Here is a 15,073-nt window from a genome sequence, read left to right on the forward strand (position 1 = left end):
TACGCTTCCGCTACATTTCTTCTGCGCTTGGCGCACACGCAGAGCCATCTTGCAGCAAACACAGAAGACCCGCTCCTCGCAATGTAAGGCACAGCCCCGACAGGTGGCGTGCCACTCGCCCACTTCCCTTCGTCTCGTCAAGAGCATGCCGAGCGAATGAGTGGGCGGTGCGAACGGGGTGCGATAGCGCTATCACGTTCCACTCTTGAAGGCGAAGCTTAATCGTCCTACAATTTTTTTTTATTCGGTGCTCGCTTGTTCAGCTGCCCTGCCGTGGCTCTGCCTGCAGAGTGGGAACACTAAAACCAACCACGCACTTTGACGTGCGAGCACGTGCTGGGCGGACAGGTTTGGCTTCAACTGCGTTACGGTGTGCTGCCTCATATATTTTATGCGAAGCATATTACTAGACCTCAACCCAGCTCCTCAGGCGCGGCGGTGTCGCCTAAAATGACCTTGAGTACTCATGCCATACCACGTGACACCGTGACGTCACGACAGAGGAGAAACGGGGCTCCAACTCGCGCCGTCGCTCGCGGCGTCGCCTTCAAGGCTGACCACGTGACACCGTGACGTCACGACAGAAGAGAAACGGGGCTCCAACTCGCGGCGTCGCGGCGGTATATAAGCAGCTGCGCTTCCCTCTGCTAGACACTCACGAGGTGAGATGCCTCCTGGAGACAGAGCTGCTCGTTGGAATGAGAAGCGAAGGTTGCGGCGTGCTACAGAGACTGATGAAGAGCGGGAAGAACGTCTGGCCAAGCAACGTGCTCAGTATGCGGCTCGGCGACAAGTTACTTACCAAGTTTAGCCACCAATATGCTTCGCATCTGACTAGGCTTAACCAAGCTAAGCCTCAGCCAATTTTTTTCCTTCCTCCATGAATGGCAAGCAGACACTGAGCACACGGCGCGGTGCCGATGAGAACACATCGGGGGGTATTCGGCCTTCCTATTCGCTAAGAATTCGTGCAGCTTCCGCAGTATACCGCAAACAGCTTGTGAGATGGAGCTTCTTAAAGTATAATACCCCCCCCCCCCCCCCCAAGACCTGCGAGACGCCACGAAAGACGCAGCGCGCGTCGCCCGAAAGCAAGGAGGTCGCGCATGCGGCGGAAACGGGAGAAGGGAGGAGTCGGTGTGGGGAAGGCTTAGGCCTTCTCGCTGCAGCATTTTCGCGCACCTGCGTCCCTCTTTTGTGGCTTGGCAGATTCGTCGTGCGAATACCCTATCGGCGCACTTGCGAAGAAACTTGTGTTCTCGGATGCAGGAGGAACAATTGAGCACTTGTCACGGATTTGATTCGGCGACGGACTCTTCAGGAATAAATGAGGCCCAAATTCGAAGAAAGTGAGGTAGCCTTAAGTCAAAGAACCAGTAAATTACAATTCTGCTGTACAAATAATTTTTTATTTAATTATTCGGACCATGTGCGAGAATGGAGAAAGCTGTGACTTAGATTATAAATACTGCTGGTGTATTGTCCTCTAAACTGTAGCATACATTTCAGTGAAAAACGTTATGCAATCATCCTCTAATGCGCCATGTGAAACGCATGAAATGCCGCCAAAATAATTAATACCGTCCTGTTATATGAATCAGCGGACAATGACACGGCGAAACGCTCTGCGTCGGACCAACATAAACAGGCGCGAAAATATTTCGCAGCCTCTTAGGAGCGGCAGGTTATGAGAAAATTGTTACATTCATTGCTTTTTTTTTTCAATTTCGTTCCATAAACCGACTTGTGCTTACCAGTTTCCGCCTGCCCCGGCTTTTATTTGGATTGCAAATCTCGGCGGCAGAATTTTTCTTTACTTTAGGTTCCTGCTTTAAAGGAGCACTGACACAAAAATTTTCCCTTTTGGTTTTTCCGATGAAATAATTAGCTAATGACCCAGTGATCACGGCACGAAACATCATTTGCTTCAGAGCACGACAGGTAATTATTTGGAGCCGTGTTTGTAGCGACCAGTCAAAGTTTCGGTTTCGGAGAGCAACGAGACGGCCGAGGAAGAAATGTAAACACAGGCGGGCACGTGATCGCACAACACTGTGACGTACGCACGCCAGCGTACTCGCCGGCTCGCGAGCTTTGTGATGCTAGTTCGTCTGCTAAGTCTACAGGTGCTTTGCGATGTCCTCGCCATCATCATCGTCTTCATTTTCTTCCTCCAGCGGCAACTATTTCCTGCAGGTGGGAGTTGCCGCCGTTTTAAACGTGGCCATACCAACCACTTTTGATTGGGTTCACTACAAAGCAGCGTCTCGGAAAGTGCGGCCAGCGACAGTTAATATGCGTACGTACTGCTACAAGTAGAACGAACCATTCGTCGAGGGCTCTTCAGGAATGAAGCATACTCCGGAGCAGGACACAAGGTGTGGTGAAAGCCGGCACATCACGAGGCTTGGGGGTATGTGGTCTTGGTGGAAGATCATCGGACTGCTTTAAGCTCGGCGGGTTTTGTTTATACAATGCACGCTCGAAATTAGCAAATCTGGCTGCTCTTCAACGGGGTCGATTCTAAACGTCCAGCGGCGCGCACTAACTCGGACCACTTCTGCCGCTCATCGACACCGACAGTAGCGAACGAGCAAGCCAGGCGAGCTGGCGATCGCTAGGAAATGTCATAGGCCTAGATCGTTGGCCGTCGGATCCGAGGCCGACGTCACATGCTATCCGTCCGCAGCTCGTTATAAAGCACCTATATTCGTCCACACAGTCAACGTCTGCACATTTATGTCGCTCATAAGTGACAATAGAATTAGTTTTCTCGACGCCGTTGGTAGCGATGAGAAAACACGTTAGCCAGGCGAGCCGCTTCGCAGAGACGATTGCTGCGGTGGCTGCGCTGACCGCTTGCGAATCAAAATCACAGCAATGATTTACTATATCGTGCAACGTTTTATGACATGCACACTTTCGAGGTCACTTAACTCTGAGTTACTTCGTGTCGGAAACAAATTTTAGCTAATTTTCCGCACTGACGTCAGCGGTTATTAAAAGAACATCGGGGCTATCGGAGCGGCGAGAAACTTGCTCGCAGGGCACGCCCCAATGGCAGCGCAAACTGGTGACGTAGTGTTTTATCGCTTGTTTGCATCATCATCATTATCATCATCATCAGTCTGGTTACGCCCACTGCAGGGCAAAGGCCTCTCCCGTACTTCTCCAACTGCCCCGGTCATGTACTAATTGTGGCCATGTTGTCCCTGCAAACTTCTTGATCTCACCCGCCCACCTAACTTCCTGCCGCCCCCTGCTACGGTTCCCTTCCCTTGGAATCCAGTCCGTAACCCTTAATGACCATCGATTATCTTCCTTCCTCATTACATGTCCTGCCTATGCCCATTTCTTTTTCTTGATTTCAACTAAGATTTCATTAACTCGCGTTTGTTCCCTCACCCAATCTCACCCGCTTGTTTGCACACCTTGCTTAATGTCGGTGTTGCGTGGTGATACGTTTTGCGGTTGGCTGTGCGCACGCGCACTTTAAAATTGATTGTGAATATGTTCTACGCTATATTCGCCGTTTATATATTGGAGACGATGTGTGTGTGCCCACATAAATTGATCTCACACGTTAACTCGACTTCGAATTTTGGTGTCAGTACTTGTTTAAGCACCTAGCCGCTCGTCTTTAGCGCTGATAAATCAGGTCTCTAGTTACTAATTACAAGTCTGCGCTTTTGAACGCACAATCTTTATTTTTGCGAACTAGACGCCTTGAACGCATGCACGGAACATTTTGACCTTGCAGCGCGGAATACAGCCCCAACATCGACTATAGCGAAAGTTGCCTTGGAGAAAGTTCGGAGTAAAAGTGATGAGAAAAACCAAACCCAAGTTCGCGCTTTGGTACGGCTCACAACTCTGAAAGAGGAAACAGGAGCCATATGTTCAAGGTCAAGGTGAGACAAATGCATGAGCCTGCGGTGGCTGGCTTCGACCTCAGCGGGCAATACGCTTCGAGCTGGGGTCCTTGAACGTAGCACGAGGCCAGGAACGAAGCGCCGTCACTCGTTGGTCGCCGCCTCCGAAAAGCTGCCGTCGGTGGCCTTGTGGTCGACTGCGGAGATGCATGAATGTCTATGAATCAAAGGGTGCGAATGCTTCGAAACTGCAAGAAAACCAAGGCAAAGCTGCTGTTTTAGTTTACTAGCCTATTGTAACGATAATTTACGGCACGTAGAAGATGCGACATGAGCTGTCGTTTTATCTTTATAATTGGCAAGTTGTTTTTCAGTGAGGGACGCTATGCTACAAAAACTTATTGTCTATAAAGAAATATTGTATAAGTCGCGTTATTTTAACTCTGTGCGACTTGTTTCTTATAGAGTACGTATTGCGTGTACCCCTTGGTTATCTTGTTATTACAGCTTCTATTTTACGGAAGCGTTACACGTTCCTTTTATGCACTCCGTCCCAGACGAATTTTAAACACAGTCGGTGCCCATTCTTCACTGCCTGTACGGAAGATGGACCCGGCATATCGGCCGATAGACGGCTGAATCATCAAATTTGCGCACATGTGAGACTGGCCTGCGAGTCAGCTTTGTCTTTGCTCAGGCCAATCACACTATCACACATTAAAGCCCAGTTGCAGCAAAATTTCGGACTGCTTATGAAGCGTAGCTTAAGATAGTGTAATGTAGACCAGCCTCCACGCAATATTTTACGATGGAGCACGGAAAGGTCGGGAAAATGGGCGTTTCTTAAGGCAAGTGATCTTTACAGTACATGAAAGGAAAAAATACCGTCCACCCGGTTGTAGCACGAAGCTACAAAGGAGACCCATATGGGTTTCTCAGAAACAAAGCCTCCGAGCTGAGGAAAAGTTTATGCTGGTCCAGGATGAAGTTTTTCCTGAACTGCGTTAATGACAAGTTGATTAATTGTAAAATATTTATGTGGAAGTTCTACGGAAGTTCATGTTCATGGCCGAGCGGATCATACAATGAACGGACCCAGGTAGCACCTACTTCAAAGATCGCCTCCCGTATTTGAAACTGACACTGAAAAAAAAAGGAAAACTTAGTGACGTCTAACTTCGTGAACTCTGGTTACGCACGAGTGTATGGACGCCGCGAACACGCACAGCGAGCACCGCAGCGTCGAAGCCCAAACGGAAATGGCGCGAACGCGGCAATTCTCTTCTCCATCTCCAGGCGCCTTCCTTCTCCAGGCGCTTTCCTTCTCCGGCGCTCGCTTCCCTCGCGGCTTCAAACATAGGCTTCCCGATTTCACAGATGGGCCATCTACGCTTACGCGTAAAATACACACACAAAAAAAAGAAACTTCAACATTAGCGCTTGCCAGAACTGACGCATCACACAGTGGAGCTTTTTGACGAGGCATTGCCATGACATGATTTCAAAGATTGGCGGCACCCGTCGTAGGGTGCTGACTGCGTTCCTCCTACTCCGAGGGGAAGAGAGAAGGTATCCAGGCAGCCTAGCTAAAACCTCCTAGACAAGCCCTAGCCACGGCAGGCTACGGTGCGCTAAGAAAATTTTGACTCAAGGTGTTGAACATGGCCTCCGTTATCGCGAGTAATATTGGAGGCCAGGTGCTGAGACTTGGTTCATATCTCCTAACCGTCTGGTATACGTACCCTTGTTGCTGCCCTGGCGAAGGCAAGGCGCGTTGTCATACCGTAGGCTCAGGGACATTTCTTGCTCTACCACTGTTAATCATTTCAAGCATCAATCTTCCTGTGAACATCTCTTTTGTTCTGAAATTCTACACTGTCAAACACGGCGTGTCTTGTGATTGAATACCGCTTTATGCTGAATAAGAGTTCCGCTTTCTCTGCAAAGTACACCACGATGGCGGAGGGACGCGCTCGTCACTGAAACCTGCAGCGCGTTTACTGTTCTAATTGACGGTTTCCAAAATATTGAGCGCCATCTGACGCACAACAGGCAAAGCTGCAGCGCTCTGCGTGCGATAGTACGTGGTTAGAAAGCGAGTTTCGTTTCTAAGCGTCTGCCTGGCTTCGGCGTGTGTGTTCACTGCGGGTGTTCACTGCGTGTGTTCACTGCGGCAAAAATATTTGAAGACGCCGTCACTACATGTGTTCCAGTTTTGGTACATGACATGGACCTCCGACTTCTCTAAGCGTACCATTCAAACTTATTGCGTGTGGCAATATCTGCTATCCGTAACTGCCACTATTCGCCAGGCTCAACGAGGCTCGGCACTGAAGGAAGGTTACGTTAAAATTGTCGTGTATTCGGAGACTGCTGATATCATCACGGGACTGACGCGAGTGACATGCACTCCTTCAATGAAGAATAGAGTGCACGCCGTCGAAACACGCTCCCGATGTGTCGCCGATTGTCTACACTTGGTTTTGCAGACTGGCCGTGCGCAGCGACCACCGTGCAAGACTGCTCGCCTTATTTTCTCTTTTATGCCGACAGAGTATAAAGAGAACCAACTATGTGTTCATTTAACCGCGACATATAATCATCCAGACGCCACAATGCTCACGAAAAGAAACGCTCTATGATTTTCAGTGTTTTAATTGCAAGCGCCGTCGGTTGCTGATTCGACATCCGGGAGCTAGGCCTACCGGTTCGAGCGATCAGCGGCTGCCGACAAAGCCAGCGTGCCGAGCGTGATGCTCCGCTTAGGAGAGTTTACCGTATTAATATGACCCATCTGCAACAAAGCAAAGTTTCACGGAGCTGTTTCGTCTTATTACGACGGTCCTTTTTCGCGCACGGTAAATACGGGAAAGCCTTAAACGACGCGCCGTTCTCTCGACTGTATGCACAAACGGTCACCTATGAAGACGGTAGGCCTTGCTCGCTGGCTGCGAGTGTCGCCGGTTATAAAGAAGCTTTTGCTAGAAATTGAACGCATAGTTTTTTGCGAACTCTTTAAAGCGTGCGTGAATATTAGGAGGCTAAATAAAAAATACATTTGGATATCTGTAAAAGAGCGCACCAGGCGAACTCTGTCGCACGGTGGTCGCTCCGCGCCGCCCGTCGGCGACACCAACTGCCCGCGGGTGGTGCGTTTCGATCACTTCAGTGTCGTAGTACTGGACGCTTATTGTCATATGAGGCGCACTTTCGGCATCACTTTATAATATTTATTATAATTCCATGTCAGCGACAACTGAGTGACACCACTGCACTGTGGCAAGCGCTGCCCGTCCTCGTACATCTTTAGCTTTCCACATTCCGGCAAAACACAGCTGCGTTTAAGAAGGTCTTGAATTTTGCTGGCGCAAATAACCTCGCGGCACTGCCATGGCATAACATAATCCAGTAGCCGCAAGTAGAGCGATGAGGACCGGCTCTGCGAGGAGCGAGCAAGTTGTGTGGTGTGATGGCATCTCCGGCCGTCGCTTGTTCATGCTGCTTTCCTCGCCGGATAGCTCTTCTCGGAGGGAAACCGAAATAAGTTCCTGCTCCGTTTGCTAGTGAACCGATTTGTGCACAATACGCAACACGAACAGCTAGCCTTTTCACGAGAATACCGCGATCAAAACCACCACAAATCGGCGTCTCAAGGCGCGATAGGGGTGCGCTGGTTGTTCGTCTGCTTCTAGTATCTAACCATGTAGAGGGCGCTCGTGACAGGCGTGTTCCCGCATGCGCAACAGAATTTTCGCAAGCGGCCTATTCGCCTTGCTTGTTTATGAAATTTAACCTTCCCGTATACACCGATTTCCACAGTGAATATTGGGTCTACATGACTCTTTCGAATAGGATTCAGTTACTTAGTTGCACACGTGGAACTAGATTAAGACTGAAGAAAAGGCAGTGTACAGGGCTCTGACCTTCCGCCGTCGCCTGCTGCGACCGGTCCTTGGCCCACACGGCGTTGGAATCGAGGCCGGGACGCAACGTTTCGACCGACGCTGTACGAGCGTCGGGCGTCCGTGCCCCGACGCTGGTGACGCTGTTGGTGGGCGCTCGGGTTCCCTCCTGGTCAAGAGCGGACAGCTGCTCCATCGCGTCGGGGTCCAGGCTCAACACCTGGCGCAGGTACTCGTCGACGACACCGGCCTCTTCGCCGGAACCTTCCTCCGACGGCGCGATGGCCGCGCTGCCTTCGCTGGGGTCTTCCTGGCTGATGGAGACGTCGCTGCTCTTGCTCGACATGCTCTTGTTCTTGATTTCAAACGATGGCTCCTACCCACTACGGGGTATCAGCCAAGAAGAAAAAGAACACTAAGATGATGATGATGATGTCCTTGATGAGTTGGGCGCTTACCCACTCGCGGGGATTGGCCAAGAGTCGGGCAGACTTTGCTTATGTGTTCAGAAAATGGAGGTAAAAATCTAAAATATTGTTACATGAATTTAGGCAAGGGCAGATTTTCCTTATGTGTTCAGAAAATGGAGGTAAAAATCTAAAATTTTGTAACACTACCAAGACAACAACTCTAGTCACTGTCGTCCCCTTTAGTGGATGCGGCACTCAATGGTGGTGAACTGACCATGGATGGATGGATGGATGGATGGATGGATGGATGGATGCTATGAGCGTCCCTTTTGGAACGGGGCGGTGGGTTGCGCCACCAAGCTCTTGCTATTATACTGCGTAATTTCCTACATAGGTTAAACAATGAAAAAAGAAAAAAGAACACTATGAACTACCACACCCAAATTTTCTGATCCCCTATTTCGAACTGTGCTTTTAAACATCTCCGTTTTGTGTCGTTTCCCTACTTTTATTCCACCAACCCTCCAATCGCCTCTTACTAATGCCTGTTACGGACATGTTTACTTTTCCGCTGTTCTCGCTGAACCCAAGGGCTTCAAGGACGCCAGTGGTGCCTAAATCGACCGCTGCGCTTCGCATTCTGATATAACATGCTCCAGCGTTTCCTATAGCTTTGCCGCAGCAAGCACATGCTTCTTCTTCCTTCTTATATCACGCTTTCTAGTTGCGTGTTCTAAGGCATCCCGATCTCGCTTCGAAAAGCAATGAGCTTCCCTTTGAGTTATCATAAATTGTTTCTTTCCTGATTTAGTTTTTTTCCTCTTAAGTAGTTGCTCATGGCAGGTTTCTTTTCCATTGTCGCCACCAATGAGATTATTTCAGCCTATCTGACTTTCCGCTTGACGTTCTCTGTTGCTGTGTTGCCCACCCTACAGGCTGCCTACATGCTGGTGTGCTTCCTAGTTCTTTTCTTCCACTGTGAATCAATATTTTTTTCTGTACTGATACCAAATGTGGCGAAGATTACTTCATTTTGCCTCCGAAAGCCGTGACGCAAAGGCTGAACGCTGCTAATCTGTGCACCTGGGCGTCACTTCTGAAAAGTACGCAATGACATCCGACAAGTGTAACCGTCAATCGAAAGAACCAGCCTCTTAATGCCGTCTAAATGCACTCGGCAAAACGAGTACCCAGAAGCGGTCCTACGAAATTAAGAAACAAAAACTCGCGTGAACGACATAAAAACAGACGTGAACATAAATTCTACACTGACACGTACCACTAAAGCATACGATACATAAATCAAGTCACAGTCAAAATTAAGCATTTAGGCTCTTCCTAGCCTACACAGGCGTAAATACAACGAACAAATGGAAACACTGATGCCTTCTTCACTCAAGCTTTCAGCAATGAGGTTTCACTATAGAAAGAACAAAAAACAAAGAAAATTAAAAAATCGCTATTTATTACATCTCAAGCATTTCAGACGCGAAACACGAGATTAAACTTTACCGCAAAGAAGACTAAAAAAAATGAATGCCAAAATTAGAAATTACAGAAGCTTCTCTCAAAGTACCATGTTCTCAATTGCTTGGCGTTCGCAAACACACCATTTTTAGACGCGCTCGAGCGGGTCGCCCATTCTCGGGTCTACCCGTTGTCGAACGGCGAACTAAGTACAAAACTGCCTTGCCTGCAGCCGTGACTTTCGGCCCGCGGCCTCGAAATGCTGGGAGAGCGGTGCATTCACGGACCCGCGTGCACGCTGTCCCTTTGTCCGCTAGGCAGGCGCCGCTGCTTACAATGCCTTGACCCCACTGATAATAGGCGGCATTGCGGTGTCTGAATTTCTGTGAAATTCTTTCTTCCCCGAGACGCGTCACGCCTATTCTAGATTTGGCCAACCACCTGTGCTTCGGCTTTAGCCAACTCAGGTTTTTCTTAACGTCTTGGCGGTTGGCGCGCTTGATCCGGCTCGTGTCACCGCCCGAGTCCTACTTTTTCGGCTTGCGCCTTCGTCCTTTGCCCTCGCTGCGACTGGCAAAGCATGCGGTCTCGGCACTCGTACTCCCAGGTACGCCGCCTTCTCGTCGCAACGATACCGCTCCGGTCGGCAAAATCAAGCTACGCTCGTGGTAGTCGCTAGATATCTGGGCCTCTGATAGAACATGGCCGCATCCGACGCCATCTGAGCTAGCTGGCTCGCCGTACGTTGTCTCCTCGAGAGGCTCGGCCTTGTCGATATCACGTCGCCCTTCGCAGTCGGCCTGACTTACAGCACCAAATGCTTCGACCAAGCCATATTTGCCTCGTCGTAGTCGCGATCCTCCTTGTCAACCAGGTGTTCCAAAAGACACGCGAGATTACAAGGGAGCAACGGGATCAACCGCTCGGACCGGAAGTCCCGGTTGACGCCTTCTTTTTCGCAAACTTGTTCGAATTCCGCAAGAAAAGTAACCATACTCTCCCCTACCTTGGAATCGCGGAGATGGTATTGTGCTTTACGCGATATCTACGCTTGAATTTCTCGACCACTCTTTCACCATGCCTTTTGCTGAGGACTTTCTCGCTCCTTTACTGCTAGCTCGTGCCTCTCTTGCGTTCCTTTGCCTCTAGCTTTCGCTCAACAATTATCTCCCAAGCCTCGTCAACTTCCTCGATCGTCACGTCCTCTGACTGCACCACGTCGACAATCGCTTTCCTTGTTTTTGCGGAGCCCGCGCAAATACGCAACTCATCGCAAATTTGAATGAGGTTTTGAACGTAGAATTCCTCCATCGCGATCTCGCTCCTCGCGTTGCTGGCCCACAAAATTTATCCTTACTTTAAAATAAAATCACTGTTTAGAGAAGGTAAAGTCTAAATTCATAAATACAAAAAAAGAAAACACTCTCATAACGTCTGCGCGTGCTTCAGAAGTCTAGCGACATGAAAGCAAACGTCAGCCACTCACTCAGCCAAAGTGGTTCACGCCGATCGGTCTCGTAGCTGCCATCGAGAGGTGTAGCAGGTGTCCCCGGGCCCCGTATCTCGCAGCTTCCCATCCACTGCTGTGACTCGGGGTTGAAGACGAGAGACGGACTCTTGGAGCAGACGAAGAGGAGATGGAAAGCTTTATACAGTATGCACAGTATAACAGTATAACAGTATGCACAGTATGCACATATAGTAGGTAATAAAATACAGGTAACGGTGCCTAAGAGCGCACCAGATAGACGGTGCGGCTGGTGGCGACTCTCTCTATTAACAATGGGCCGCCTCTACCTTAAAAGGACCGAAAATTGGCCAAAATGTGTTGTGAGACGCTGATGGAAATGAAATGACCATGATTTATAGTGACAGAATTCAGCACGATGTTCGCGATTGAACTAGGAATTATAATTTTAAATTGGCAATGAAAGTCTCAAGAACCAGGAAGTGGCAAGAGCTGGCGGTGAAATCTTGGTGCCTCAGATGTATTCTATGAGATTACTGTACGTAAGTCAACTGTTATTTAGTAAACGATAATTATCGCTTAAAATTGCAGGTGGTATATTATTAGACACTCGCGCATTATTCTATGCTTCGGAAATCAAAAAAGCACGCATTGCTACGGCAGCACGCTGAACTGCATATCACGTGTAAGGGCGTCGCTTCGTTTTCTATCGGAATGGCTTCGTGTTGACTGGTTAAATACCAAAGCCCAATTCGGAAAACACGAATCGCAGGAACATCGACTTCATAAACAATATCATACTTTATTATTTTGGGACTAAAAGCGCCCCAAAAAGTAAACTCTGATGTGGCCAACAAAGCTTTAAAGCCAGTTGTATTTCCATATGTTCACAGAACAGCACATCACTTGAAGAAGATAGCAACCAAGCATGGTGTCCCACTCGTTTTCTCGGCTCCCTGCAAGCTGAGTCACCTTTGCGCCTGCATTGGGAGATATCACGCCAGAAAGAAGCAAGGTGGCTGCGGCATGGAACACAAGAACACCTATTTAGATTGCCAAGTTGGTGTTGTTTATCAGATTCCCCTGGCATGCGGCAAAACCTACATAGGCCAGACGGGCCGTTGTTTGAACGTGCGAATCCGAGAACACGGAAGATCAATTATAAACCGGGAGCAACGTCATTTACCCATGCATTGCTTAGACCACAAATGCAGGCCTCTGCTCAACCAAGTTAACATCCTGCGCAAGTGCCATAATGAAAAAGCACGAGAACTTCTTGAGTCATATTATATAAAAAAGAAGAGACAAGCATGCATCAGTGACACATCGGTCATGCTTTACAATAGGGAGGCACGTTTCTTAGATAGTATGTTTAGGTAAGCCACGCCATTGTTTTTTTCTGATTTTGGGTTTTTTCTGCTGATATGCTGCTGATACCCTGAAGCGCCTGCGCTGGCATGGTGTGATATTTAAGTGTTTTTTCTCGAATAAACCTCAGTTGTTAGTTTGCGCCTGTCCTGTCTTCTTACATGTGATTGTCTAGAAAGCGCAACCAATGTTTCCAATTAATATCATACTTTGTTGCAGCACGGCCACACTTGTCGCCTGCCTACCACTAATGCTGGTAGAAATCCCCTATCACCGTTTTCTGCATGCTTCCAGTGAACGAATACATCTACACTGCAGATCGGAAAATACTGATAAAATGTGTTACTGAGTTTTGCGCGTTAGCACTTCATGATTAGACACTTAGACCTGTAAGCTTTCCATCGCACCAAAAAAAAAATGGGTGCCATGAAAATTGGTTGTCAGTCCCTTTATAGCTTTTTGGCAGCGACCAGGCAGGATCGGTGCTGACGTCAACCGCTTCGCTTTCCTCTTCCATCACGGGAGAAATTCAAACTGCGTACCACCTGTGCACCTGGCAAGGGGTCAGCAGTTCTGGGGAATTCAGAAGGCCGTCAGTGGATTCGTCGCGGTGCCCTGTGCCCCCGAACTCCCCAGTTCAACCCACGGAAAGGGGCTGGCAGTTTCGAGAAACTTTGCGGGTTGTCACAAGGACAACCACTTCAGAAGAACAAGGTGGGGGGGATGGGGGGGAGCGACGGTTGCCTCGATGAAGGCACGCAGCGCGGCACAACACGTGTGTGCCCAAAAATGTTTCCAACACGGCATTTCCTTCGCATTCGATGAGCAGCTTTAGAGAGACGCTAAATTTGTATCTTTCTACAGCATTCCATCGTGTTCCGCATAATTCGTTGATTGCCACGCTGAGGGAAGTGGGCCGTCTGGACACACTCCTTAATTTCGTTTAAGCAAAGCTGAGTTATCGTACGAAATTCGTGGAAATTGAGTGCACGGTTTAATAAAATTACAAGTGCGATATCGTGTTCGGCTTGGCTGAGTGTTGGGACCATTACTCTCTTTGATTGGTGCAATTGACATTACTACAGCAACTTATTAGTGTGACAGTGAGATTGTTCGTTGATGAGCATTTTCAACTTCGTTGTTAACAGCTATCCCGTCGCAAGTGCACATCAATAATAACATATTTAAACTCTCGGACTGATGCGAACGTGAGGGAATTCAGATCAATTTTACCGAGACCGCACCTACGGCTCTAACGTCTGAAAATGCCCCTCGTTCGTACTCTTACTCGGATAGCGGCCAGCAGATCAAGTCAGGTTCATATGTAACCTACCCGAGCATAACAATTCCATATAAGCTTAACTGGGATTTGCATATTAGTTACACATTTACGAAAGTATATAATACACTGCTTTTTGCGACATAAGCTAATAACTTATCTGTCAAATGCCTAAGCTTGAAGCACATCGCACCCCTGTTCGCCCAATACTTAAGTGCGCTGGTATCGCGTGGGATCCATGTTATTCTGATGACATCGCGAGGATTGAGCGCATACAGAGTCTTTTCGCTAGGTTCATTTTATAAAATCACTTAACTACATCTTCAGTTTCCGACATGGCACAGTCAGAGTTTCATACAACAATTCCTCGAGCGAACTCTAGCGCTAGTATCTACGGGAGCTGCGATTGGGCTGGTTCTGTCAGCATGGGAATTATGGTAAGTATACATTGTAGGGGTTGAAGGACGGACTTCGGGATGAAAACAAAAACTTGGGAGGGTTTATTTTACATTATATACAGAGAGGTGAGACTCAAGTAACCGTCGTACAGTCATTACGGGCCGGCAGCAACTCGGACGCTGCGGCATGCGGCAAGAAGTTCGAGAGAGGTGAATCAGGGAATGCTCTAGAATGCTCAGGTCTCTCTGGAAGGCTTCTTATAAACCCTTCGAGCACTGGAAGTCGCGTCATGTTCGACCAATGGGAGAGTCCGCTCAGATGACGCCATTTTCAGCCAATGGTAGGCGCCCGTACGATGGTACCGAGGAGGACCAAGCGCCGAGAGTCGGCGCTTGGTCCTTCTCTCTTGATCACTTGATCCCCCTGCGATCTTGCCTCGCAGACTGGCAATGCGCTTCTTCCAAGGAGGAGAAGGGGAGGGGCGCTCATGCTCCATTGTACGAGGCCCCACCGGCTCCCGGTGGTACGGCTCCGCAGTGGTGGCAAATGCCTTCTTCAAAGGCGAAGGGGGACGATTGGGCTCCATTGTCCAAGGGCCCCTTCTAATCCCGGCGGCGTACGAAATTGTTTGCAAGTGTCCTGCCTCAGGAATGTGGCTCCCCTGCTTCTGCATTCCTCAATTAGCTGTGCTGCGATTCGAAGTGGCTTGGGGAACTCGAAGTAGCCTCAGGAAACGGCGCCATATCTAACAACATGGAATTGCCTAAACTTGGTCATTTTGGCTTAAGAGGCAGCTTCAGCTCTGGCGGTCCTATCTAAGTTCACGTAAAAGGCGAATTCGTTTTTCTCGGCAACCACAGCACCAAATCTCGCGAGGTTTGTTGCATTTAAAAGAAAAACTAGGAATA

At 48.7% G+C, this 15,073-nt stretch overlaps 1 protein-coding gene across 1 annotated transcript; it reads right to left on the reverse strand.

Moving 5' to 3' along the window:
- Window positions 1–3,673: 3,673 nt before the first annotated feature.
- Window positions 3,674–8,173, reverse strand: LOC135902740 (uncharacterized). The gene is made up of 2 exons (XM_065432959.2): window positions 7,796–8,173; window positions 3,674–4,069 (listed from the first exon to the last, which is right to left on the reverse strand). The coding sequence occupies exons 1-2, from the start codon at window positions 8,118–8,120 to the stop codon at window positions 4,017–4,019; spliced, it is 378 nt and encodes a 125-aa protein (XP_065289031.1). The 5' UTR covers window positions 8,121–8,173; the 3' UTR covers window positions 3,674–4,016.
- Window positions 8,174–15,073: the final 6,900 nt, after the last annotated feature.

The sequence above is a fragment of the Dermacentor albipictus genome, chromosome 2, assembly GCF_038994185.2.
Source record: "Dermacentor albipictus isolate Rhodes 1998 colony chromosome 2, USDA_Dalb.pri_finalv2, whole genome shotgun sequence".
NCBI classification, from domain to species: Eukaryota; Metazoa; Arthropoda; class Arachnida; order Ixodida; family Ixodidae; genus Dermacentor; species Dermacentor albipictus.